The sequence below is a fragment of the Zosterops lateralis genome (genome assembly GCF_965231275.1).
Source record: "Zosterops lateralis genome assembly, chromosome: 1".
Taxonomy (NCBI): domain Eukaryota; kingdom Metazoa; phylum Chordata; class Aves; order Passeriformes; family Zosteropidae; genus Zosterops; species Zosterops lateralis.
Window position 1 is genome coordinate 49,460,343 of NC_139762.1, and position 25,345 is coordinate 49,485,687.

The window sequence follows — 25,345 nt, forward strand, 5'->3', positions numbered from 1 at the left end:
CCTTGAAGTCACCTACCCTTACTCTCTGAGGTCACATACACTGACGTGTAGAAAACTATTGCTGCAAGAGGTCTGATGGTGCAAAATGATTAATATTCCTGCTTCTTTTTGCCTTAGGACGCCAAGGCTTGTTGGACCATTCGCCACACAATGCCGGCTCAAAAGTAAAAGAGAGGAAGCTACATGGGACTTGTCCTCCTGTTGGTCGTGGAAACTATGGAAAACCATGTTTGAGTGAAAGCAGCCACAGGTCCTCATTTTTTAGTCCCCACAATGGTTTTCACACAATACATTCAGAGCACAGTCCTGTGAAGCCAAGGATAATTACAGTGGTGAAACCTGGGGGACGCACGCTCAGGAGGATAACCTTGCTTCTCAACAGGAGATCAGTCCAGACCTTTGAGCAGCTGATGGCTGACATTTCAGAAGCTCTGGGATTTCCTCGTTGGAAGAACGACCGTGTGAGAAAGCTGTACAATCTGAGAGGCAGAGAAATCCGAAGTGTTTCTGAGTTCTTCAGGGAAGGTGATGCGTTCATAGCTATGGGGAAGGAGCCCCTCACTTTGAAGGACCTGGAGGTGGTATTACAAGAGCTTTACCCTGAAAATCCTTATGCTACCAGTCCTGCCATTCCACAGAGTGAGGAGCAGTCCCAAAAACTGAAGAGCAGGCTGTATGATAAGGCCTCAAAAGTAGACAGTGGCTTTGATGAGACAGAAATGACCAAGAATTGCAGTGATGGCTTGTCTTCCCAGCTGGTAGCTGGACATGAAGGAAAAAGTCAAGCCAAGACAAAGCAAGAGGAGAAAATGAGAAGCAAGAAAAAGTGGACTAGAGAGAGCTGGGGTGGTGAGCATGGAGTGAAGCCTTCTAGGAAAACACGAGAAAGTGACAGGTACCTTAACCATGAGAGGAGTTCTGAGGAAGGCTTAGAAGAGAGTTCGGAGGAGGTGCTGAGGTGTGAGAAATGCGAACAGGAAAGGCAGGCCAGAGAAAAGTTACGGAGGGAAAGGCAGGCTGAGGCCTCATTTGAGAACAGGGACTTGAACACAGGCGCATGTCAGAGGTACCAGGTAGAAAGAAATACCAAAGGCAGGAACTGCCGAAAGTCTCCTGAAACTTGTCTGGAGGGTGAGGAAGTTGGCTGGAAAGATAGTGGCAGTAGGAGGATGTGGAAGCCACTGCATAGGATTGTTAATGAGGGGCTGGAGAAGCAAAAAAGGAGCACTGAGAAAGAAAGGGATGTGGAGAAGCATGAAAACCATGGGAAGGAAGCAGTAAAAATCAGGAAGAATGCTGTAGAAGGGCTCCAGCTATCTCACGAAGTGAAGGAAGATAATGGAAGTAGCTGTGTAATGAACCAAAGTGGTTGGCTAAAGAAAGACCCTCTGAGGGATGCTGAGAAATTGTCTAAAACACATAGGGAGGGCAGAGAGGGACAAAGGGCTAAAGAGGAAGCTGCCAGAAGAGAGGGAAATGCCACATGTAGAGAGAGTGACATGAGTCGACGAGAGAAAACAGGGGAGCGCAGAGTGAATAAAGAAGACAACAAAGCTCAGGGATTGGAAAGTGCCAGCCGGAGGTATGTCATTAAAAGCAGAACTGATGTGGAAAAACACTATGAGATTGGCAGAACTATTGGGGATGGGAACTTTGCAGTGGTGAAGGAGTGTCGCCATTGTAATTCCAATCAGATCTATGCAATGAAAATTGTTGATAAATCCAAGCTGAAGGGGAAGGAGGACATGATGGAAAGTGAAATCCTGATTATTCGGAGTCTTTCTCATCCCAATATAGTAAGCTTGATTGAGGTGTATGAGACAGAAGCTGAGATCTACTTAATCTTAGAGTATGTCCCAGGAGGAGACTTATTTGATGCAATCATAGAAAGTGTGAAGTTCACAGAGCATGATGCTGCTGTCATGATCACTGACCTGTGTGAAGCCCTGGTTTATATTCACAGCAAGAACATTGTCCACAGGGACCTCAAACCAGAGAATCTTTTGGTAAGTATTGTCAAACATTTGCATTTGTGCAGGAATTGAATTTATTTTCCTTTCAATTATGGTTCTTTGAATGGTTTTAAGCAAATCCCGTGCAGAAATAATGTGCTGCAGCAGCACTGTTTGAAAAAATGGGTACAATTTTGAAGTGAAATTACAATTGCAGTTTGCTTTACATAGATCTGCTGTGTATTGCAGATAGCAGTGGCTGCAGAAAGGAATTCAAGTAAAAATTATCAGACTTTCAGGGGTAGTGAGCATTTGTATTTGTCAGAAATCAGACCTGTTACTTAGCGTCTGACTTGTAGGTGTCCAAAGATGAATCATAAACCATCTTCCTTGCAGACTGAAGTTTATTAATTGCTCATTTTTCTTTTTTATTTGTTGGACTTTTTGTCCACTGCATTTGTATATCTTGAAGACTACTGTGCTGGTCCTCTATTATAGTGATTTCTGTCTTGTGGCAATTTCTTTGCTTAGAAGCAGAAGTATTATGCAGTTGACTGAAATAATCTGATAGTAGAATGTTTAGGTGAATACGGCATTAAAGTCAGCTCAAATGGTAACTTCATGCCAAAGAGAAAAATTGTTGTTTCTATCACATTTCTGAGGCTGCATTCTTTGCATCCAGTACTGAAGTCAATAGAGTTACTGACATGTGTGAATATGGATGGAAATGTTTGTAGTATTGACATTTCACAAGATACCCATTGTAGAACTGTAACAATAAACAACTCTCCCTTGCTAAGTGTGTGTTGCACTCTTGTATTAGGTTCCAAATTTCCTAGTAAACAGATAAATAGCAAGTATTTGCCAGTCTCTAACAAATTGGATTTTCTCAGCTTTTCTGGAAGTTCATGGTTAGCTGAACAAAAGTGATAGATTATTTAGTCCTGTAGACCATCCAGTGCTTTTAAGAGAATTAATTTTGCACAGAGATCAGTGTGAATTTCTGGACAAAAGCAGCAGTGTAGCCTCAAGGATAATGCAGAGGTTGCACAAGGCTGGACTGGGACAGTTTGCTCCCACACCTTTAAATTAAGCAATAGCATCTTTATTAGGTCCTGCTATAAATCTTGCTTAGTTTCATGAAAATCTTTGGTATGTGATCTCTGTGTAAATAAAAGAATGGATGCAACTATGAATGAAGTGAATTCAACTGGCTGGTTTGCAGGAAGAAGTGGGCTTATAGATCCTGTCTTTGTGCTTTGTTTGCACAAAGTTTGAATAAAACTTCACTTAGAACTGCATGGCTGTTTCCAGAAGCTGATTTTCCATTATGAACCAGGTCCTGCTCCTTCCTATTTGCTGAAAATAAGCTAGTGCATGTGAAACACCTGAGATCTGATGCTTCATTTCCCTCTATAATACATAATCATCACAGTGGTGTAGATAAGCAGAGAAGGGCAAGATAAAGGTCTGTTCTGGTTGCTTTCACATTTAGTTCACAGAACTGAAAAGCAGAGAGTGCTGGGCAGTGGCAGCGTTGTGTAGCTCTGAAATAATCATGTTGCCCATTCTGAAAGTCAGAATACGTTTTTCAAGGACACAGCAGCTCCCAGACTGTAGGTATTTTTTCATACAAGAACAGTTTTACCTAAACACTGCAGGAAATAAAATTTTACCTGTTCTAGTTTCAACTTGCTGTTAAATTTCTGTGCACACCAGTATTAGATACCATGTACACAAAGTATCCTTTTGAAAAGTAAGTCTATTCAGCCATGCAAATGAGTTTATAAGGTCCTGATAATTTTGGATAGGTTACCTGCTATCTAATAAGTATTCCTATAAATAAAGGGCATTTGAGCAAGGTTCTGGGGTTTCTGTCTTTTTAGTGTGCTGCCTCTGTCTCTTTAGAGTATCTGAGGCAGCAAAGTAGGAAGGAGAGCTGCCACTAATCTTACCATCAGCCAGTGCTGGACAGTAACAAACAGTATTGAAGCAAATTTCGTGGGTTTGTTGGCTGTTGGTGGAGCAGGAGCATCAGGAGATGAAGCAAAGTGCTTCAAGTTCCAGCATCCTGCAGAGATGTCCCTATTTCTGGGATACCTCTTGTTACACTGAGGATGTTTAAATCTGAATTAGTCTACCTAGACTTTGTACGCAGAAGTCAAAATATAGATATATACTTTAAGGCTGTTGACTTGTTTGACCTACTTTGGGTCTTCTTTTGGGCAGGTGAACCTTGTAATCTTTATCTACTGTTTTTCCCCTTCAAGAAAATGAGAAATGGAAGAGAAAGGATCCTTGGTCTGTTTCACTAAGGAAATGTGTATGTCTGCTCTGAACCTGCTTTGTTGAGAATCTAACCCTGTTCCTAATGACTTTTAAACATATTGGCTAATTGTCCTAAGAGATGACAAAGAAACAGCAATCTGGGAAAAATTTTTTCCCTAAGTTTTATGAAAACAAGCAGCTGGGGAAAGAAGGAAAACAGTTTCTGTCCCCACAGAAGAAAAGGTAGAAATATATTTTGATGTCTAGTAAATTGTAAAATTATTGACACAGGAGAGAGTTGGAAACCTGGTTTAGCTATTAGTTCACTGCAGTTCAGTTTCTCTTATGGAACTGTCCTCTAGTTATAAACTTCTGTACCAGGCCACCATCATCCTTTCTGCTTTTTCCCCTCCCTCTTTGACTACTGTGTCTGCCCACGTTGATCAGGCTCCTTGCAGCATAGCTGTGAGGCAGAAGGGTGGTGACTTGTGCTACAAAAACAAAATCTGTTTGACAGCTGGTGTGAAGACAGCTGCTACGACACCCTCCCATCTGCTAACAGAATCACCTCATTTAGGACTAGGTGTTCAGCAAGAAAACTTTTGCTGCCAAGGGTGGGCAATGTGGTGTGTTTGGTCTCACAAATGAAGCCAGTCACTTCCTTCGTGCTGTCTCATGGAGCAATATTTGCTGGCAAGGTTTTTAGGTAAGGGGGCTGCTCTACAGCTGCTGGCATTTCTTCACTTGTGAGTGAGAAATTAATGCCCAAAATGTGGTGTTGTTTTTCAAGGTTGTAGCTGTAAAAGACATAGTCACCCCTTTTTAGGGGGAAGGGAGAGGGCTGTATTTGTGATTGTGTATTCATCTCCTTGTACATTTCCCTCACATGCTAATGTGGTAATTCTTCAACACTCAGCTTCATAAATGTTGAAGCTTTTAATGCATGTGAGATTACTCTCCTGCCCCTTTTTCTGTCTCTCAAGTTTTCATGTATGTGTGTGAACTTCAAGTATAGCCTTTCTGACCTTGAACTTCATGACACTATTTACATAAATACAAAAGACTATCTATTTTCCCACACTATTTACACATATACAAAGCACTGCCAGGTTTCTGAGTGCATGTGAGTCAAACTCCTGTTTAACCACTTACCTGTCATAATTTCAGAATTTTCTGTAAGATTTTTCATAGAGATTCTTCTAGTTAGCAGCAAGGAATGTCTGAAACTCCAATCTATAAGCAGTAATTTATCTTCAGGTCTATCTATTTCCCATGTACAGAATGTCACATGCGCTAACTGACTTTCATGATGTCCATAAGAAGCACCTGTGCTAACATAAACATGTGCATATAGAGAAATATTAATGTTGTAAATCATCATCTTAAACTCACTGATGGATTTCACAAGGTAGGTATGAAATCAAACAAGGGCATTAAGTACTGGGAGTCATCCACAGACAGGAGAGAAGGAAAGATTTTTTTTTTTCTCCCCCTTCGGTGATGATTTTTGCCTTATATTATAATCTTCTGGTTGTATGGCTGGGATAACTAGAAATCCTCAGACAATATTCTAATATTCTGACGTGTCATCTGTATTTGAGTAAGAAGTGTGCAATTGACTGTCTTTAGTCCAAGACCACCAGATGCTGGCAGTTGAAGGACATAAGTATTTGTATGGCCTGAACTGGCTGTCCACAGAAAGTGTATCAAAGTGTCCTGGTCTTTCTTACCTCAATGAAGTCTATAGGCATGCAGCACTACTTTTGTTTTGTTCTCACTGTTGCATGGAAAACATACTGTGGATGTCAGAGGTTAGATTTCTCTTGAGCAGGTTGTGCATTTCTGTAATACTGCCATGAGGAAGTAGTCTGGCCTCAGGAATGATTAAAAAGAGAAGCTTGAGAAGCTTTTGTTTCTACAGTGAAGCATATTTGCATGCTCAAGGTGATGCCAGGAGATGGAAAGGTAGATGGAACAATAGGAAGTTGGGGGCAAAGGGAATTCTCTGAGCTGACTGAGTTGTTCTGAACACAGCGTTAGTGAAGCTGCTGAGAAGTTCTGGGCTGAGGTTTTTCAGGCTTACTGACAGGTTACATGCTGTCTCTGAAATGATTGTCACAAAGCTGTGAAAATATACCCACCGTGCCTGCTGTTCCTGCCTGCTCCGTTGTTAAGTAAAGTGGAAGCTCGGTGGTTTTGTCCTGAAAGAACAGATGGTGCTGTGTTGCCACCTTGTGCTGCAATGGGAGATTAGGAGTCTGGCGTCCTGAGAAAAGAAAAGGTGCAACAGTACATTTTACAAAGGAAGAAATATTCTGAAGATTTTGGGACTAGGAGTAAGACCATTGTGTTTTCCACCCTTCCCACCACCCTGCGTTTTCTAAAAATATATATAAACGTTTCATTTTGTTTGTCTTAGTATGGTAGCATGCAGGGTAGTTGAAATTCCATGTGACCTGCTTTTCTTATATAATTAAAAAAAAAATATATAGAATAGGAAAATACATTCGTGTCCGTATTTTCATATTGCATATAAAGTTGAACATTTCCGTTGTGAATTTTTGTAACATCTTACCACTATTACCCCCTCCCCAAGAACCTCTATTATTAGAACATAAATTGTATAGATAGACATTGTTCTATGGAGCTTTACTTTTATAATTTTTTTTGTCATTTTTGTCAGTTTGTGTCCACAGCGCATGATGGCAAAAGATTGTCACATTGTTACCCAATATAATAGAGAAAATGGCTGTGGCATTTTAACTTCTTGCAAAAGTTTTGACTGCATGGTTGTAGTAAACTTTATTTTCAATTTCACACTGAAAAATATTTCTTCATGGAAGAGCTGCAAAAAGAAGCCTGAAGTATTTTGTTTAATCAAAGCTGGAGGAGTGCACAAGGGCACTGCTGGTTCGTGGACAACTTGTTGTTCCCCGGGACCCCCAGCTCCTTCTCTGCAGAGCTGCTTTCCAGCTGGTCAGCCCCCAGCCTGTACTGGCACATGGGTTATTCCTGCCCAGGTTTTGGACCCTGCACTTGTCTTTGTTAAATTTCAAAAGGTTCTGCCCTGCCTGTCTCTCAGGTCTGCTGAGATCCTTCTAAATGGCCACACAGCCCTCTGGGGCATCAGTCACTCCTCCCAGTTTTGTGCATTTTTTATAAAGAAGGTAAAAAGGGATTAGTAGGCTTTACTGTGTTATTTTGTCATGCAATACTTTTTGTTTCTTAAAAAGAAAAGAAAAAAAAACCAAAAAAACAAACAAACAAACAAAAAAAACACAACCAAAAAAAACACCCCCAAAAAACCCCCAAACAAAAAGTCCAAACTCTTTTTGCTTAATCAAAATTGGATGTGTGCTTATAGTTTCTATAAAGATGATTAATGGGAATTAGTCAGCTGTAATGTACAAGAGGAAATTTTGTCACATCTGTGCCTTTAGCTATCTGGTAATAGAAACCATCCTGAATTTTTGGCTTTCTTAAGTGATGTGTGATAGCAAAGTATGAGGTGTTAAAGCATGGAGTATACCTGTCACATTATGTTCCAGTTTGTCCATTCAAAACCAAGTCCAGGTTTACTTGGCTTTTTTGTAGACATTTTAGCTGCTGATCTGTTCCCCATAGTTCCAGGGACAAACAATTTTTCATTTAAAGGAAATCAATGACTTTTGTTACCTCTCAAAGAATATTTGAATGTCAGTCATTAGTATTAAGCATGCTGATTTATTTAATTATACTGCTGCATTGTTTATGACTTGACCTTTGAATATGGAATCCTAAGACGGGTTGGGTTGGAAGGGACCTTTAAAGGTCATCTGGCCTAAGCTCTTGTAAAGTGCAGGAACATCTTAACTAGACCAGAGCCCTGTCCAACCTGACTTTGAATGTTCCCAGGGATAGAGTATCCAGCACTTCTGTGAGCAGCCTGTTCCAGTGTTTTGCTACCCTCATCATGAAACATTTCTTTTTAGTATCTAGTTAGAATCTACTCTCCTTCAGTTTAAAGTTATTGCCCCTTGTTTTATGGCTGCAGGCCCTGCTGAAAAGCCTGTCCCCATCTTACTTTTAAGCCCCCTTTAATTATTGAAAGGCTGAAATAAGGTCTGTCTGGAACCTTCTTTTCTTCAGGCTGAATAAGCACAACTCTCACAGCCTTTCCTCACAGGAGAAGTACTCCATCTCTCTTTCCCAGCCCTCCCAGCTCCAACAGATCCATGTCCTTCCTCTGCTGGAATCCCAGTGCTGGACACAGCATTCCAGGTGGGGTGTCACCAGAGCAGAGCAGAGGGGCACAATCATCTCCCTTGCCCTGCTGGCCATGCTGCTTTGGATGCAGCCCAGGATATGGTTGGCTTTCTGGACTGCAGCTGCACATTGCCAGCTCATTCCAGTTTTTCATCCACCAGCTACCTGAAACTGCTCTTCACAGGGTTGCTCTCAATCCATAACCCAGTCTATATTGATACCAGGGATTGCCCCAGCTCAGGTGTAGGACCCTGCACTTGTCCTTGTTGAACCTCAGGAGACTCAGCCTTCTTGAGCTTGTTCAGGTGTCTCTGGATGCCATCCCATCCTTCAGGCATGTCAAACTCAACACTCAGCCTGGAGTTGCCTGCCAGCTTGCTGAGGGTGTGCTCCATCCCACTGCCTATGTCATTAACATATTTAATTTCTTAAAATACCCTTCATTAACTGCATTATGAAGTAATGCTAAAGACCCATGCATACAAAAATGAAATTGAAGAAAGTATTTTGATTACTTGCTAGGTGAATGTAGGAGATGAGAACTGCTAAAAAAGGCCCAGTTAGGAGGTCATCCTACATGGACCTATTTCTACAACTCTTGCTGTGTGGTGACCATTACTAATCTAGTTTCAGAGCAGCAGATAGAGTAGAAGAGTTACTTGGAATGAACATAAAGCTTTTGTTGGTTTGTGTTTTGTTGTTAGACCAGTATGATGGAGATACACTTTCCATGTGTCTTGGTTTTAGTTGGTACAGTGCTGTACTTTGGATTTAGTATGAGAATAACTTTGATAACACACTGATGTTTTTGTTGTTGATGAGTGCTGCTTATCCTAAGTCAAGGAATTCTCAGTGTCCCATGCTCTGCCAGGTAGCAGGTGTACCAAAAGCTGGGAGGGAGCATGGCCAGGGCAGCTGACCCAGAAGGATATTCCACGCCATGGAACCTTATGCTCAGTAAATGAGCTGAGGAGAATTGGCCAGGAGTTGGTGGTCCATGCTGGGGGGGCAGGCTGGGCTGTGGGTCAATGGGCAGTGAGCAATTATATTGTGCAGCATTTGTTTTTCTTGGGTTTTATTTCTTTCTCTTGCTCTCTCTCCCTGTCCCCCTCTAATTATAGTTGTTACCATTCCTACTGTTATTATCCTTTTATTTCAACTATTAAAGTGTTCTTATCTCAACCCACTCTTTTTTTTGATCTCCTTCCCATCCCACTGTGGGGAGATAGTGGGGGATGAGTGACTGAGCAGTTGTGTGGTATTAAGTTGCTATCTGGGGCTAAACACCAAGATAAAGTCAGAGTTTTGGGCTCATTGCATTTAAGCATAATGACATCCACAGCAGTCTTCTTTGCTTTCCCAGGGAAAATGAACAGTTTATTTTCTCAAGAGGAAATAATATTTAATTGCCTCTTGGTTGTTTTTTTGTGTTCCTTCTATTAATTTCTTGGAAACTGCAGTCTGCCAGAGTTTGTAGAGCAAAGTTTTCTTTTTACCATAATTGCTTATCCTCTTAAATAAATGCACCCTCTTAGTGTATGAGGGAAAAGAACCACGTTTGAAGACTGTTTCCATTATTAATGCTATTATTAGAACTCCCTCCTGTTTAATTTTTTGCTTCCTTTGTATTTTGCTGTTTTAAAATGCATCTGGACTAAACATATATATATTTCATTTGGATATAGGTTCAGCACAATGCAGATAAATCTACTACACTGAAACTGGCAGATTTTGGCCTTGCTAAGCAGGTTACAAAACCCATATTTACTGTCTGTGGAACACCAACGTATGTTGCTCCTGAAATACTTGCTGAGAAGGGTGAGTGTATATATTTTTAATTTGTCATAAATCTTTCAATTATGCTGAACTTTCTAATAATGGAAATAGTCCAGAATGTTTCAACCTACTGAAATTGTTTTTCAGGGTAGGAGGCTGGCTAGGAGTGCAATTTGGGAAAGGAAACCTCTTAGCTTTTAACAAACACAAGCATAAGTTATATTTCCATTATTAGTGTCTGTGCTAGTATATCACTTCCAAGCAGATAAGCCATAAAATATCATAGATAATGATAGCTGAAGGGGGATAATGACCAAAAGTTCATGTTGCAACCTGAGAGCAGCCAGGCCCATTTCATTACTGTAATCCAAACAACTTTCCAAAGCCCCCAGTGAAGCAAAGTCATTGTGAACATGTATGTTAAATTTATGTAACAATTCAAAATATGTTTTGCATCACAAGGAATTCTGAAGATTTCATCTCCAAAAAGATTCAGACTTGGAAAGAAGTCAGTTTTGTTGGTGACTCAAGCAAATCTATTTCTGGTTTTTGTTCTGTGGAGCTGGGTTGCACATCTCCAGTTCTATCCAATTTCAATGGAAACTTGGCACTCTTAGTTCTTTTTTCGAAGGGAATCTGAGGACGACTATTTTAGAAATATGTGCTCTGTTTTCTCAGTTAGTCTCCAGTTGACACTGGCCTTGTGAGACAGTGTTTGTGAAACATGTTGTGGACAAGAGAGACTCTGTGAGAGCTGTAGCTAATAATGGGCAGCTTGTAAATGTGGTGTACCATCCCCTAGAGAATTACAACAGCCACTCATTCTTTTGCTCACCTCATCTTTTTGAGGAACTGAGCAGAGATTCTGTGTTTCTATTTCACTCTATTTTCAAGAAACAGTTCCCTCACAGTTGTGAGTTTTCTTTCTAAAACAAGACTTATGGTTTGTCCCTTCTTCCTTAGGCTATGGCCTCGAAGTAGACATGTGGGCAGCTGGTGTGATCCTTTACATCCTGCTCTGCGGTTTTCCCCCTTTCCGCAGTCAGGACCGTGATCAAGATGAGCTGTTCCAGATCATACAGCTGGGTCACTACGAGTTCCTATCCCCTTACTGGGACAATATTTCTGCAGGTAAGCTTGTGCACTTATAGCAGATCTGAGAAGTGGAAGTCATCTTCCCTGAAGTGGGAAAAACTCTTTTTTCAGGACAGTGAGCTTGATCAGGTTGGGATGTTTTATAGATCTCTCTTGTGTGTATCTGTGCTTTAAATGTGAATTTAGTCCTCTGGTACTATTGATGCCTGTGTTTCTGCATATTAGTTCTGAATGCTTTAATAGAGTCCCCAGTTCTTCCCTTTCTAAGCAAAAGCAAGGATTTTCCTCATCTTGTTTATGTGTCTCTGCAGAAAAAGGTATTAAAATAATCTCAAGGGTTATGTTAGATTGTAAAGATGTTATCAAAAATCTCAAAAGCTGAGAATGAAATCCTTGCCCTGCAGAGCACAGTGTCTATTTCCTGTTGACAATGGGGTCTGCACATAGTAGTTTTTTCTTTCTCACAGGCTAGTACAGTGTCTTGTGCACTCTTCAAATTCAGAAACCCTAAAACTCCTTCACTCCCTATACGGTCTTTTAAAGAATATGTTCCAGAGCATTTTACAACGGTTATGCCTCTTAAAGGATGACATACCCCATCCTCCTTCCTGTGAATGTGAACACTAAGCCTCATGCCTTCATCACACTTTTTAGTTTAAATCCCCTTCACTTTCTCCTCTGTTTCTGAAGGGGAGAATGAAATCAGCCGTGGAGATTTAGTATTTTCTGTCACTAACTCTAACTGCAGTTGTTAGAATAGCTTCTGGGGATAGTTACAAAAACCATGGTAAAACTAATGAAAAAATTAAGGAGGACATTTTGTATGGGTATAACTGTCACCATCCCAAAATGGGTAAGGCTGGAAGTGACTGTTGTGGTTGATGTGTTTCAAATACCCTGCTTGAGCAGGGTCATCCTAGAGCACATTGCACAGGATTGCACATCCTAGAGCACATTGCACACCGCTGTGCTTCACTCCTCTCTCCTTTGCTTTCTTCCATAATAGCAGCAAAAGACCTCATCACCAGGCTGTTGATAGTGGATCCCCAGAAGCGCTACACAGCACGTCAAGTACTTCAGCACCCTTGGATCAGAACAGCTGGGAAAACTAACAGCAGGAATTTGCAGAGGGAAGTGACAATAAACATTGAGCGCCATTTCCGGGCTCAGCGCCGAAAGGAAGTTGTTGATGAGGACACATGAAATCTTTCAAGCTCCTTTTGTCTTCTTTACGTTGGTTAACAAATCATTTATGTTTTGTTTTCTAAATGAATTGGGAATTTGATGTGTAGCTGTTGGTGGCTATTGCCATGCCTTTTTTTTTTTTTGATTCTGAGGTTCTGAAGGACAGAGATCAAATTCACATCCACCTCCTCTGATGTTACTTGGCAGTCTCTCTGGGGATTAGATAAATTCTGAAGGGTGTCTATTATATTTCTTTAAGCACTGATTTGGGCTTTTACATCTTTTACAAATGTTTGCTTCTGAGACTAACACTAGTGGTGAGTCTTCTCTTATCCTTTTTGTATGATATCCTCCAGGAGTTTTGTGTTTGTAATGTTTTCAAAATAGCTGTCTGCATACACATCTTGCACTAATTTTTTAAACAGTCTTTTCACTAATTCCTTCTAGCCACAGAGAAGGAAGAATAAAAAGTAAATATATTCTTTAGCTGTAGGATATATTAAATAAGCAGCCAGATACTGCATTTATTAAGTTATGAGAGAATACAAACCCTTATTGATTAAATCTGATGTTTTATGATATCTCCCTTGGCAACATCTTTCATTGGGTGTTCAGGGTAATAGATGTGTTCCTGTTCCTGTTCCAGTGTTCCTGTTACAAGAAGGTGGTGCTGTGTACTATGGAATTCTAATTTGTTTTTAGAAGGGGGAAGATATGCCTGATACCTTTTCAAGATTCAAATAATAACAACTTTCAAAGAGGTTTTCTTCCTTCTCTGGGCAGTAGGAAGTTAAGCATTTCTAAGAGCATTTTGCTTCTTTTCCCAAAATTATAATTATGGAAGAACCGTAACTCAAGTTATTTTTCAGTATTGAGTTTTTTCCCTCTTGGAGACATCCATGTGCATCTATGACTTTTCCATGCTGATGGAGAAGAAAAAACTGAGAAATTGTGACTAAAGTTAACCCTTGCCTTCACGGTTTCCCATTTCATCAACATACTTCATAGCCAAACTGCTTTTTTATACTTTTTCAGTGTAGTTCAGCAATTGGTTGGTTGGTTGGGTTTTTTCTGTCTCTTGCCCTCGCTGTGACCTTTTTCTCTGTGTTTCCATGGGACTAGGCAATGGGATGAAATTAGACTAAAATCCAGCTTGAGGAAAAACAACTTGCTGGCTGTGTAAAGTCTCCAGGGGAAGCGTCAGATGCTCTAGTGCATGTGTTTTTTAATATTTTTATTGGATGCAGTTTTAAAGAAATCCTATGGGGGGAAATTCAGCCCAGAGAGGGGCCATGACCTAGGCCAGCTTTTGAATCTCAGAACTTTTGATTAACTAATTAAATTCAAAAAGCACTTGAGTTTGCCATTTTATAATTCTTTGTCCTCGAGTTCCACGTGCTAGCAAATAATATTGATGTTAGAATATCAGTGGTGTTAGCATAGAATACACAGCCTGTAGAACTGAAGGAGGGTGTTTTACACTTGGAGAGCTGCTGCTCTGCCTATGTATTTCATAATGAGAAATGTCAGAAGCATTTCAGAATCAATGGAACATTTTCATGACTATATGAACCAGAATATTATTTTTTGGTGAGTGCTAATATTTTGTGTGAACTTGCTGAATAACCAAAAAATGTAGGGTGCTGTCATCATGTTTCTGTTTCATCTTGTGACTGTTGTGCTGCAAGAATTATGTATAAAAGTAGAGATCATTTGATTCTTAAAGGAGAATTGCACTTTAAATTGAATTAGCTTATTTCTAAGACTTACTGGAATAAGACTTGCTGTGGAGTTCAAGAATTGGTGAAACAAACCAATCAAATCTTTACTGTATGCCCAAGTAGCTATATGGTATGACATACTTCTGCTTTGGAGTCTCTGAGTCAGGAAGACTTTTCCTTTTCCTGAAAACAAGAATGGATTTAAGTGCTCCCTTGAGTTAAGGGAACCTAATGTAACCTAATATTATAAAAGCATTACATCGTATTTGAGTACTAGTAATAATGTATCCTCTGTTAATTTAAGTCTATTTTGGATAGGAAACTGTGGAAAAATAGCTTCTGATGTGCAATACTATATTTTGTAATTATCTTATTTTTTAATATAGTTGTTTAGAAATAAAGTCTGAAGTGACAAAAAATATTTAATCAACAATGAATCTGAAAGTTTGGAGATTGTGTTACAAGTTGCCTTTTTCACTGTTAAGAACCTGTCTGCAGCCTTATTCATAGTGCAAAGATGGAGAATTTGCTTGCAACAATTATAAAAGTGTCTATTTTTCAATGATTTTGTTTTTCTTTCCAAGTTCTCTGTGTTCCAGACAGGCTAAACATGGACTGTGCCAGGTGGTCACTGCATGGCGCCTCTAAGTACAGATGCTGCTGTGGCAGTGCTGAGGCACAGGTTTGTCACTGTCCCTAATAGATGTGTGGCATTAGGCCCTCCTCCTTCAGGTTGGAGGCTGAAAAAGCTTCCAGGTGCTTCTCAGGGTTTTTACCTCTTTCTTTCTCTCCTACTTCATTATTCCTTCTTTTCTCTTGTTGCTTCCAGTGCTCTTGCTCTGCCTCTGTGCTGTCTGAGGGAGTCCAGGTCCCCAAACATTATGGTTTAAGTTACTTGTAGCAATGAAAACCCATATGATTTTGGAGAGCACAGCCTCAAGCTTTTCCTGCTGATTGAAAGTAATGTTAGGCAGGACTAAGACAAAAACTGGTGAAAATCCCCTCTCATCTCCTCCTACTGCCTTTTCCTCTGTGTGACATTCTAATGCAGACCTGATCTTTTTGCTCTGTGAGAAGGTTTCTGATATATGAACCATGTTCACACTCTGTGAGGATTATCACTGTTCTTCCTTTCCTGAGGTTTTTCTACTGTATACTTTCTCCTTGGGTTCTGGAGTCATCTTCCCCTTAATGTTTTCATTTTTTGATTGGTTTCTTTCTCTATGGTAAGTCTGGGGGAGCTGAAAGCTGGGGGTGATTATAGACACAGAGCAAATTCTTACTGATTTGTTAAGAAGAAATATTCCTTCTTGTCCTTCCTTAAGTCTTTGTAGATTACACTCTCATATGGCTTTATATTCCACCGAAAATAAGTTATGATGTCCCCATCTCTTTAAATACTAACAATGAAGAGAGTCTGAATATATCACCAAGAAAAACAACCCTCCCCCCAAGAGCTGAGTGCAAAGTATTAATTAATATGGCAGACCTCAACAGGAAAGTTCCACCTCCAGACATATGTTGAGTCTAAGGAAACAGGAGCCAAGAACCTGTTTGTTTTCTTCAAGCTTTAGCAAATCAGCTGAGTAGGAATCCTTTCATGCCTCTTAAAAGGTATTGTTTGGTTCCTAACTCATAATGGAGATGCTGATCAAGTTCTAGTTATTCCAGGATTATCTCTATTGACTATTCAAAAAATATTCTCCTTTTAGAAACCAGAGGCTATCCATCATCTTTAGCCATTGACTTGGCTCTTCTTTAGTTGGTTGCATTTTTTAAGCATGCTTGCATATTTTCATGCACTAACTGTAATATTTCTCAGATTTGAAACAAGCACAAAGATCGAAGCATATAGAATTGAGTCATCAGTATTTCATTTTGTAGTGAAACACATGCATAATAGAGTTGTTTTTTTAGCTTTTCAGCTGCCTGAAGATGAAGTGGTCTCTGGATGTCCCCTCCATTTCCCACCAAGGTCAACTTCTTCACTTTCCCATATGCTATTATATTTCATTGGTCCTAGACCTCACCTAGTATTTTCTACCACCTGTTGTCTGCCTACTGTCATTGGCCTCTTATCCCCTTGGATCACTCCCATTATTGAAACATGGTGCAATCTTCACATATTAATATGTTTTTCTTCAGGAAATTCTGTCCTTAGAAATGGGAACAAGCAAAAAATTTTGGAAGTGTTTAGGCATGTGAAACCATGCAAAAGACTGGTGCTTCACACTGCATGGTGCATACCTGCCTGAAAACGAACAGCGGGAATTTAGTCATTGCTCCTATATTTAGTCTCCTAATATTTAAAAATGTGTGCCCAGGAGACTTGTGGTTGATGCTTGGCAGTACAGCAGAGACTGTTTCCTCTGAGACACAGACGCTTTGACTTCTTTTATTCAGGGACCTTTTAAGATTGTTTAGCAGCTGTGTGGAATAGGTGGACTCAAACACCATCAAATCTGCCACCTCGCTTCTGACTGGAATTAGAGATCAATTTTCTGTCTCTTTGTCACCACAATTTTTGGCTGTAGGGTGCTGGAGGGGTAGCGGGATGTTATCCCCTGAGCTTCAGCCTCTTGGGTTTTAGTCCTCTTGTTAAAGCGAACTTTCAGAAGTCGACTGCTTGCTTTTTGGCAAGTACCCAGATTTGGGGAGGTATTCAGTCTGCTTGAAAATATAGTAAATTTGCTGTGCTTATAAAGTGATATTCCCAAAGACACGTAAGTATCACTTAAATATTTTTTTCCTATAATTTCTTCTGTCACCTGGATTTCTTTTAATCTAAGGAATGTAAAGAAAATGCTTTTTATGTTTCTGGGCATGCGTATTTCTGTCTTTTCTAAGTCCACAAGTAACACTTTACTGTTGAGATTCTTGCTCCTGGAAGGAATTATGGGCACTTTAACTGGGCTGACAGTGTATAATGGCACTGTTTGTTCTACAATATGGTTTATTTGTAACTAGGCTGAAGGTGTAATTTTCTAAATTAAAATACATTGTAGACTTCAGCAGAAAAGTTGCTATTCTTTGCCCTGTACCTCAAATAAAGGTAAATTATACAGTAAATGTTGTGTTTCAGTTCTTTCCAATAAATTGGGAAACAAATGCGTGGCCAAGTATTTTGAGTTGTCTTTTTGTTGTTTTGTTTGATTTGGTGGGTTTTTCTTCTTTTTTCCTTTTTTTTTCCTTTTTTTTTTTTTTTTTTTCTTCTTCTTCTTGCAATGTATCTATTTGGGAAATCCTTATTTTAAAAGGTTTCCAATTTCAGTAAGTATTATATGTTCCTTCATTTACGAGTAGCAGAACCCCTTCTAATCCTGCAGTCCTTTGAATACTTACAGATGTGGGGTTTTTTTGTTGCTGCATGTAATCCCATTAAACCCAACACGAATCTTTGCAGAACTGGAGCTGAGATTTATTCTACCACCATTTTTTGCCCCGTATTGTGTTAGTCATACATGCTGTGATGTTAGAGTGATCATGACAAGCAGACTTAGCTTCACTTCTGCACACAGGACTGATTTCTCCCATCATTAAATATTTTTCTGTAAAATTCAAGTTTGTTTAGAAAAAGGTTTCCTTTCTTTGTAGAAACAGGCATTCTATTTGAAATTGAGTTGCTTGCAAAAAGTGGCTTTTTCAAAGGAGGCTGTTTCTTAGTAGCCTGTTTATATTTCAGGTCTGTTATTAAAAATGGTATTTCCCGCAGGCCTGCAGTATTGTCTGAAGCAGTGGAAATAAAATTGTGTCTAAGATATTGATGGTGTTTTTGAAGAAGCTACCTTCTCTGCATGTGTGATAAAGTGGCTGCCAGTGAGACGAGCTTATTGCATATTGGTCCTTAAAGACATCACAGCCTCCTCATTACTCTAAGAATAACTGTAAACTCTTTGGAATGACTGACTTTTATGATAATCACACAAATTTATTACACTTCATTTTAAAAATCTGTATAGGCAGCTAATTAAATCTGATTTAATGCTTTGCTATTAGGAGTGGGATTCAGATGTGTTTCCTGTGTCAGAAGTAGTTGAAGGCAGAGTCCAGCAGTGCAGTAATTTTATGTGATTATCATAAAAGTCAGACATTGTGTTCTTGCATATTTTTTTTCTTTTTAAATTAGAACTGTTTTGACAAAGTAGCAATTGAAAAATCAGAAAAAGTAAAGCTAATAACCTTAAACTGTCATTGGAAATACATTTTGTTTTCTGAATTCGGAAACTGATATGAAGAGCTGGAGGCATTTTAAAAATCAGAAAAATACAGGAATTATTCCCAGACTATTTCAACAATTAAAGTAGTAAGAATATTTGGTGCAGTGAGAACATGGAGTACCTTGGTAGAGCTGAGCAGGTGCTGCAACAGGAGCTGTGTGAGATTGCTAGATTGGATAAGGAGTGTAGGTCTGAAAAAGGGGTACTCCTTATAACTACTGGAAAAATGTATTGAATCATAAAAGGTTAATCCTGCCTTGTCATTGCTGTCTTTATAAGGTTTTCCAAATTCCAGTGACAACCACTTGTGTTGTCAGAAGCCATTTCCCATGAAGAATTGCAGCATAAAACACGTTAGATAATGTTTAACATAAAGGATTTCAGCAATGAAGAATGATTTTCCTAGAAAATGGAAGTGTATGATTGTTAACCCCTATGGTGAGTTGTCAAAAACCATTATTGCTAGATTTTCAAAAAGAGTGCAATTTTGTGATCCTAAGCATTTGCAGCTACCCAGCTTGCATGTTGAGAGTTTCAATGACATTGTACTGCTCCAGCATAAAAACATATTATTTAACAGCTCAGGAGAAACATTTGTGCCTAGTGTAAGGCTGGAACTAAATGGGTTGGATACGTCTTATTAATTTCAACTTGCCTGGAACCATACTGGCCAGAATATTGTTCACATGGTGAGTGATGGATGAAAAATGTATTATTGACCAGTGTTTCCAATGGAAGCATATATTTGTTCTTGAAAATGGGAGCATGTTGGCTGTTTGGCTAAAGGTCAGCATGTGTCCTGCTAAAGTATTATTTCTTCAAATAAAGAAACAGGGAGAGGCACCATATTAAATGGCCCCTCATGATTTGAAACAAACAAATAAAAAAGATTCCAAAAGAAAAAAAGTGGGAAATAAAACAAGAGGAGGAAAAGCTGAAGGAAAACATAACTTTTTTTCAAAATGTTTTATTTTCCTAAGTAAATCACCGCTCTAGACAAATCTATCAGAGCTTTATGAGTGAAATAAAAAATGTCTTTGCTGCTGTGTAGCATTCCTGTGGTGATTCCCCAGTTACCTCTGTGTCTGGGAGTAGCTGATTCCAAGCAGATACTATGGCAACTGCTAGATTATCTCACCTGGATCATAATTTTCTAGTGACAAGACAGAAGAAGAATCCCTTAAAAGAAATAAAAGCAAAACTGCTCCACCATGTAAGTAACTTTGAGCAATTACTCATCCACAGGAGAATTTTATGGAAGTTTATGTTTACGTGCTTTCATAACTCACACAGTTAATGTTCAAGGGACAGAAGTTAGAGCTGGATGTTAAAATGTGACAGTAATAAACTCCTCCTAACAGCTGAAGCCTTACATAAATGATTGGCTAACAACTGCTAAGGTTATAAAATCAGAATATTCCAAAACCTCAGTTTAGGTACAGAGGTACCTGGGGAAAGTCAGCAGGATATATGAGGAAAGCAAACAGGGATATGCAGATAAATCCCTCAATGACTGGGAAAAAGAACTGGTTCTCTAAATTCCAAAAGAGACCACTGAGTAGGATGGTCATTGAAAATGAACCTGCATTTCTTTTTTTGATGAAATATTTCTTTTAGTATTTTTTTAGGCTTTGATGGTGAGAATCTTAAAATACACAAACATAGATTTTATTGTATCACTTTCTGTGAAACAACAGTACAATTTATGCTTTTGCCTTGAAAATCCCACCCTTGTCTAGAATATTTTCTGCTGCTTGCTAATCCAGGTTTTAAGGAAAGCAGAAACATTTAATGCTGTGTTTCTGTGACACTAAACTTAGTTCCTATGTACTTGCCAGTAGGAAAGATTCCTTCATTAACATCTTCCAAAAATGTATGTTTTGAAATTAAAAAGTCTGCTAGTGCTTCTGAGGGCATTCCTGTGTTTCAGTGGGTTGGAGCTGGTGATGGAGAGTTTCTTCCCTTAGCTGGAAATAATAATTGCTTGAGGCTTACCAGCTTTGCAGCTTATGTGTGTGCACAAGTGTTTTAATGGTATAAATGCTGAATTCTGTGCATTCCCTCTATTGTGTTGGTTCTTGGGGCTATCTGCTATCTGTCAGTGTTACTACTTCTCCACACAGCAGAAAAACTCCCCAACCTTATTCAAAATGCTCTGGCAAAAATAGTGTCATGAGGTCATTGTTTTAATGGATCAGTGATGGGACTGCTATGAATTGTACTAAACTAAACAGCGATCATCAGGAGGATACTTTGGATGAACTTCTGGACAGATCCTATACAAGGGATTCCTGGAGGTGAACAGACAAAGAATTCTGCAGTTTCATTCTGGCAAGGTAAATGACCAGGACTGACTGTTGTTCAATTTGTTTTCAATGTAAATGGGCTGGCAGAGGAAGGGTAAGGATGGGACAGCTTTTTCTTTCAGTTGGAAATCTCCTTACTGGCAGGCTACAATGGTTTGGATTCTGAAGATTTTTTTAAAAACATATATATTTTGTGAGTTCCAGACTTAAAGATTTTCAGTTCACATGTGTGTACATGTTTGCAATTTGAGTAAGATAGTTCTGTGTGGGCTGAAAAAACCTACTTATTTTCATTCGTATATTAGTTAATATACTTAGTTATTTGACTGATTTTCAGATGTACTCTTTTTTGGTGAAGTATACAACTTGCAAAGCTGAATCTGTATTTAACCCCATATAACCAGAAAAATTTAGGTTTTCGAGTGATGCTTTGAAAAGAGATCCTTTGTATTGCTGAAGTGTGTGGACATTTTCTGTCCATGTGAAGATTTCCTAGGTGTGTGTTAGCTGCTAATAATATCAGTGCTGCTTTTGGGTAGCCTCAAAGGCCTTCATGAACTTGAGCTCTTGTTCATGAGAAGTGAGTGCCTTGATGCCTTAGTGAATGGCACTTCTTTAAAAGTACAAACAACCTGAATTCCTTCCTGGGAAGAATGCTGGGGAACAGGGTGCAGAACAACTGGGATCCAGAATTCACTCATGCCCTGCCTGCTGATCTGATGCTGGTGTAGTTCCAGTGTGGGGAAAAGTCCTGGTGTGAGGTCTGGAGATCGGGGGCTGCTGCCATCCTGCCCAGGGATGAGAGAGGCTTTGTGAGCACAGAGCAGCAGCGATGTTTAGTTAGAGCAAAGCCCTGCCAGACATCACTGTCCTCTCCTGCAGCTGTGGTCCCCAGTAGCCTTGGGTCAAGGTCTGTCCTTGTTTTTGCCATGTCCAAATTTGACACCTCCATTACTAGGAACAGAGAGAATAACAGTGCAGGTACAGCACTTCATGTGTTCAAAACTCTTCACAAACATTAACTAATTAAGCCTCAGCAAGTCCTTATGAGGCAAGTATTTATTCCAGCTGAGTGTTTGTGTCTGCAATCAAGAATATGCTAGACTTAATTCTCCTGTCAATCAGCCTAATTGATTTAAATGTCTAATTGGGTAGATTCCCTCAAGTAAGTTCTATTTAAGAAAGGTTAGCCTGGGGAAGAGAATTATGCAGGGGTGAAAAACATTGCAAGAGGAAATCCTCAGCCAAGGAAAGACAAGGACAACTGTCAGTGGTGGGTTTTAAAGCAGCTGGGGAGAAAGGGGCTATTTTTTTCATTGCTGCAAAGTATCTTTAAAGAGTCTTGCATAATCTACAATTAAACATTCAGTCTTTGTAAAGGGTTGGTTTCAAAAGGAGCAATTCAAAGAGAAAATCCCTAGTAGTGTCACTGAGCAGTAGTATCAAGGAGAGCAGTGAGGGACTGAGGGAGGGTACTCTGTGCGTGAGTTCCAACTCTCTCATCTGCAGCACTTTGTATAGAGAATGACAGCTGCCCTTTGCATCTTGCAGGAGGCTGGCATCTTGAAACTACATGACTTCTGTCCCAAACCATTCTATGGTTCTAACACTTCTCGCTGTGGTGTTGATTGGTAGTTAGTGTCTAAGTGTGCTGCAGGCTCGTGTTGCCATGGAGAAGGAGGAAAAGTTACAGATGGGAGACCTGAGCTGAGAGGTGTTGAAAAGGGAAACCCCCAGGCTCAAAGAGGTTCTGTGCTGTGGTCTTTTGTGCTATGGTCTCCTCCAGACATTTTCTCTGACATTTCAGGGGACTAGAAAGTGTTTCAGGAGGTCACACCTCTGTCTTCTCCCAAGGTAAGATTCCTGTGGCCTTCCATATGGCCACTGACAAGCCTGACCTTTAAAAGCTTGAGGAAAAGGATTCTGTCCTTTTCTCAGTCATCAGCAATGGCTTGTGTTGATCAAGGCTACAGTGGGATTGCTGTCTATGCTGGAGTAGATGTCTCATCCTCCTTCACTGTGTGTGCCTCATTGCAGAGCTGTGTATAAGCTACAAACACTTTGCAGATTGGGTCTTTCCTTCTATTTCACACCAGTCTCATTCCTTTCTCTGTGGCTTCAGCACAAGCTTGGGACATTGCTGCTGAAGATATACTTTTGAGAACTGAGTTTTAGTGGGACTTTATATGAATATTTTAGCTAATTTTCTTAGATGAGGGGTATGAGGTTTAAGAAGAAGGTCTACAGAAACTGTTTAAAATACTGTCTGCAGAGCAGCATCCAGAGACCTTCTTTGTTATGGTAGGGGATGTGTAAGTAGAGTCTAAAGAGTAGCTCAGAAACAAACAGAAAAAAAAAAATCCAATGCCATTCTTCAAAATTTCACTACTGAAAGCAATCCTTGTAGAAATCCACAGTGAAAGTAAACAGCAGGTAATTTTTTTGCAGTTGCTGCAGAGAAACCATCATCTTGCCTGCATCCTTTCTATAATCTGCAAACAGCTTTGAAAAAAAGATATGGCTGTAGTTTCAAGCTGACAAGGATTGCAATGTGAAATTCATTTCAGACTGAAAAAAAAATTTGAAAAAGGGTGTCTACAAAAGCACATGACTCAGAAAGCTGTATTAACGGTGAAAAATGTTGCTTTGCATATTGTAACATCAAGAACCTTTATGTCAAAGTAAAATTATTGTATGTTACTCTGTTTTGAATACAGATGTTACTTTTGTGTTCACCCATTTCTTATGAACAAAGGAAGGGGGGGATTTAAAACAAAAATAACTCAATGCATTTCCAAAGAGCTTTAAGCATAAGACACATAATTTAGATGATGTTCATCAAACATCTGGTAAACCTGGAAAAAACTATGTTCACAGGTAATATCACTCTAGATTTCTAATTAGTGTGGGCTTCAATTTCCAGTGTCTCTCAATAAAATTGGGCCCTTGCAATTTTAGGAAATGAAAGTGACACTACATTTTGTTACACAACATCTTCATGCACGTGTACTTATCTCATTCTTTCCAGTGATGCTGACTTGTCCCAGAAACTATACTGTTCACAGTACAAATCACTTGAGAGAGGATTTTTCTATTAACCAAAATGATAAAGGTTTACAGTGCTGTGGTGTCTTGAAGTGTCTCTTGAAATGAAGAGCCTTTTCGGTAATTTTGTCTTTACTAAAGCAGCTTTGATATTTTAGCAAGAAAACACCTCTCATGGTGAGGCTGTATTTAGCTGAAGTGACATCCAGAAGATAAACAAGACAAGTGTATGCTGGATGTATTCACCCTAGATCTGTAGTATTTGCCATAGCTATGGCTGCGTGACCTGCCGGCTGATCTGTCTGCAGATGAGAGAAGGTGCTCTTCCTAAACTTATGAGGAAAAGGAAAGTGGAAAGGACAGGAAAACAAAAAGAAATAAGAGGAAGAAGAGGGGTGAAGGATTGTCTTAGCTGACAGGAGGCTTTTGCCGTATTTCCTGTGACCTATGAGCTGAAGGTTCCCTGGTTGACCTACACATCAGGCTGTGCTGCCAGGCTGGGGCCACTGGCATTTGGTGTAGGTTGCTCATTCCCAAATTAGCCCTGTCTGACCCTTGCCTCCTACCTGCTCATGTTGTTATGAGCTCTTTTTATTTAGTAATACCTCAGGTAACTGGTGAGTTCACTTGCCTGGTAAGGTCTCTAGTGCCAGGCAGAGCATGACTTTCTTCAACCCTCTTCAATTTTACCTCTGATCCATTCAGCTCTTATATAAAACCTTCAGCACAGAGCACTAAAAGCAATGGACCTTTCTTATCCTTTGCACATGGGCCTCGAGGCATAGCTACTGGGAATTATTTGTTATATGGACACGCTCCTTTTTCATCTTAATAGAAGTGTACATTTTCTTTTTCTTCCCAAAGATTTCCATTAACAGCCAATAACACTTGTATAAATTGTTTCCCACAGGGCTGTCTTCCTTGCCAGGACTGAATTATTTAATGTATTCCTGCTTCAGGCAGCAGGAGGATGCACACTGAAATCCCCCAGTGCTCAGGGAGGTCTTCTCTGGTAAGTCTGCCCCAGGGAGCTCAATGAGTGCACAACTCCAGCCAAAACCTGTGAGCAGCTTATGGAAAACTACTCATGAACACTTGTTAAATCCTCACTTTTAGGCCTCAGGATCATCAAGGCTTCAGAAAAACTTGCAGTGACCCTGTGAAACACACTGGGTAGAAGTAAAGTGATAGTGAAGAGAGGGTAGAAAAGGGAATGTTGTGGTCCGTCACTGCCCAGGTCAGCAATACCAGACCTGCCTCAGCTTGCTCAGGGTGCAGGGAGCAGTGCAGGGAGCAGAGACAGCTGCTGGGCAATGCAGCACCTTTGGGGTGCTGGTACTTGCCCCCCACAAGCAGCAGACTTTGGAGGCAAGGGGGCAGAGGAGGAGGAAGAGATAAGTGCCAGCCATAGTAGGACCATGGCTTGCTCTCTCAAAGCCTCTACAGCCCTGCATATTCACCTGGTCCCAGCAAAACCCATCCTGTGACTCATTCCCTGTTCTTCAAGACAACTGTAATGCAGGATTTTTAAATTT

General features: G+C 39.9%; 1 protein-coding gene across 3 annotated transcripts in view; it reads left to right on the forward strand.

Annotated features, from left to right (window-relative positions):
• The window catches only part of DCLK3 (doublecortin like kinase 3), a gene marked incomplete at its 5' end in the record, with an annotated part of 30,592 nt that extends 12,945 nt beyond the window's left edge, over positions 1-17,647 (forward strand). For 2 of the 3 annotated variants that reach the window (XM_083855624.1, XM_083855625.1), the window contains 4 exons: positions 118-2,006; positions 10,151-10,283; positions 11,205-11,372; positions 12,343-17,647. In XM_083855624.1, coding sequence (XP_083711750.1) covers positions 118-2,006; positions 10,151-10,283; positions 11,205-11,372; positions 12,343-12,539 — 2,387 coding nt within the window. In that variant the 3' untranslated portion in view covers positions 12,540-17,647. The remainder of the gene's footprint in view (positions 1-117; positions 2,007-10,150; positions 10,284-11,204; positions 11,373-12,342) is intronic. The other variant, XM_083855626.1, reaches the window with a different exon arrangement.
• Positions 17,648-25,345: the final 7,698 nt, after the last annotated feature.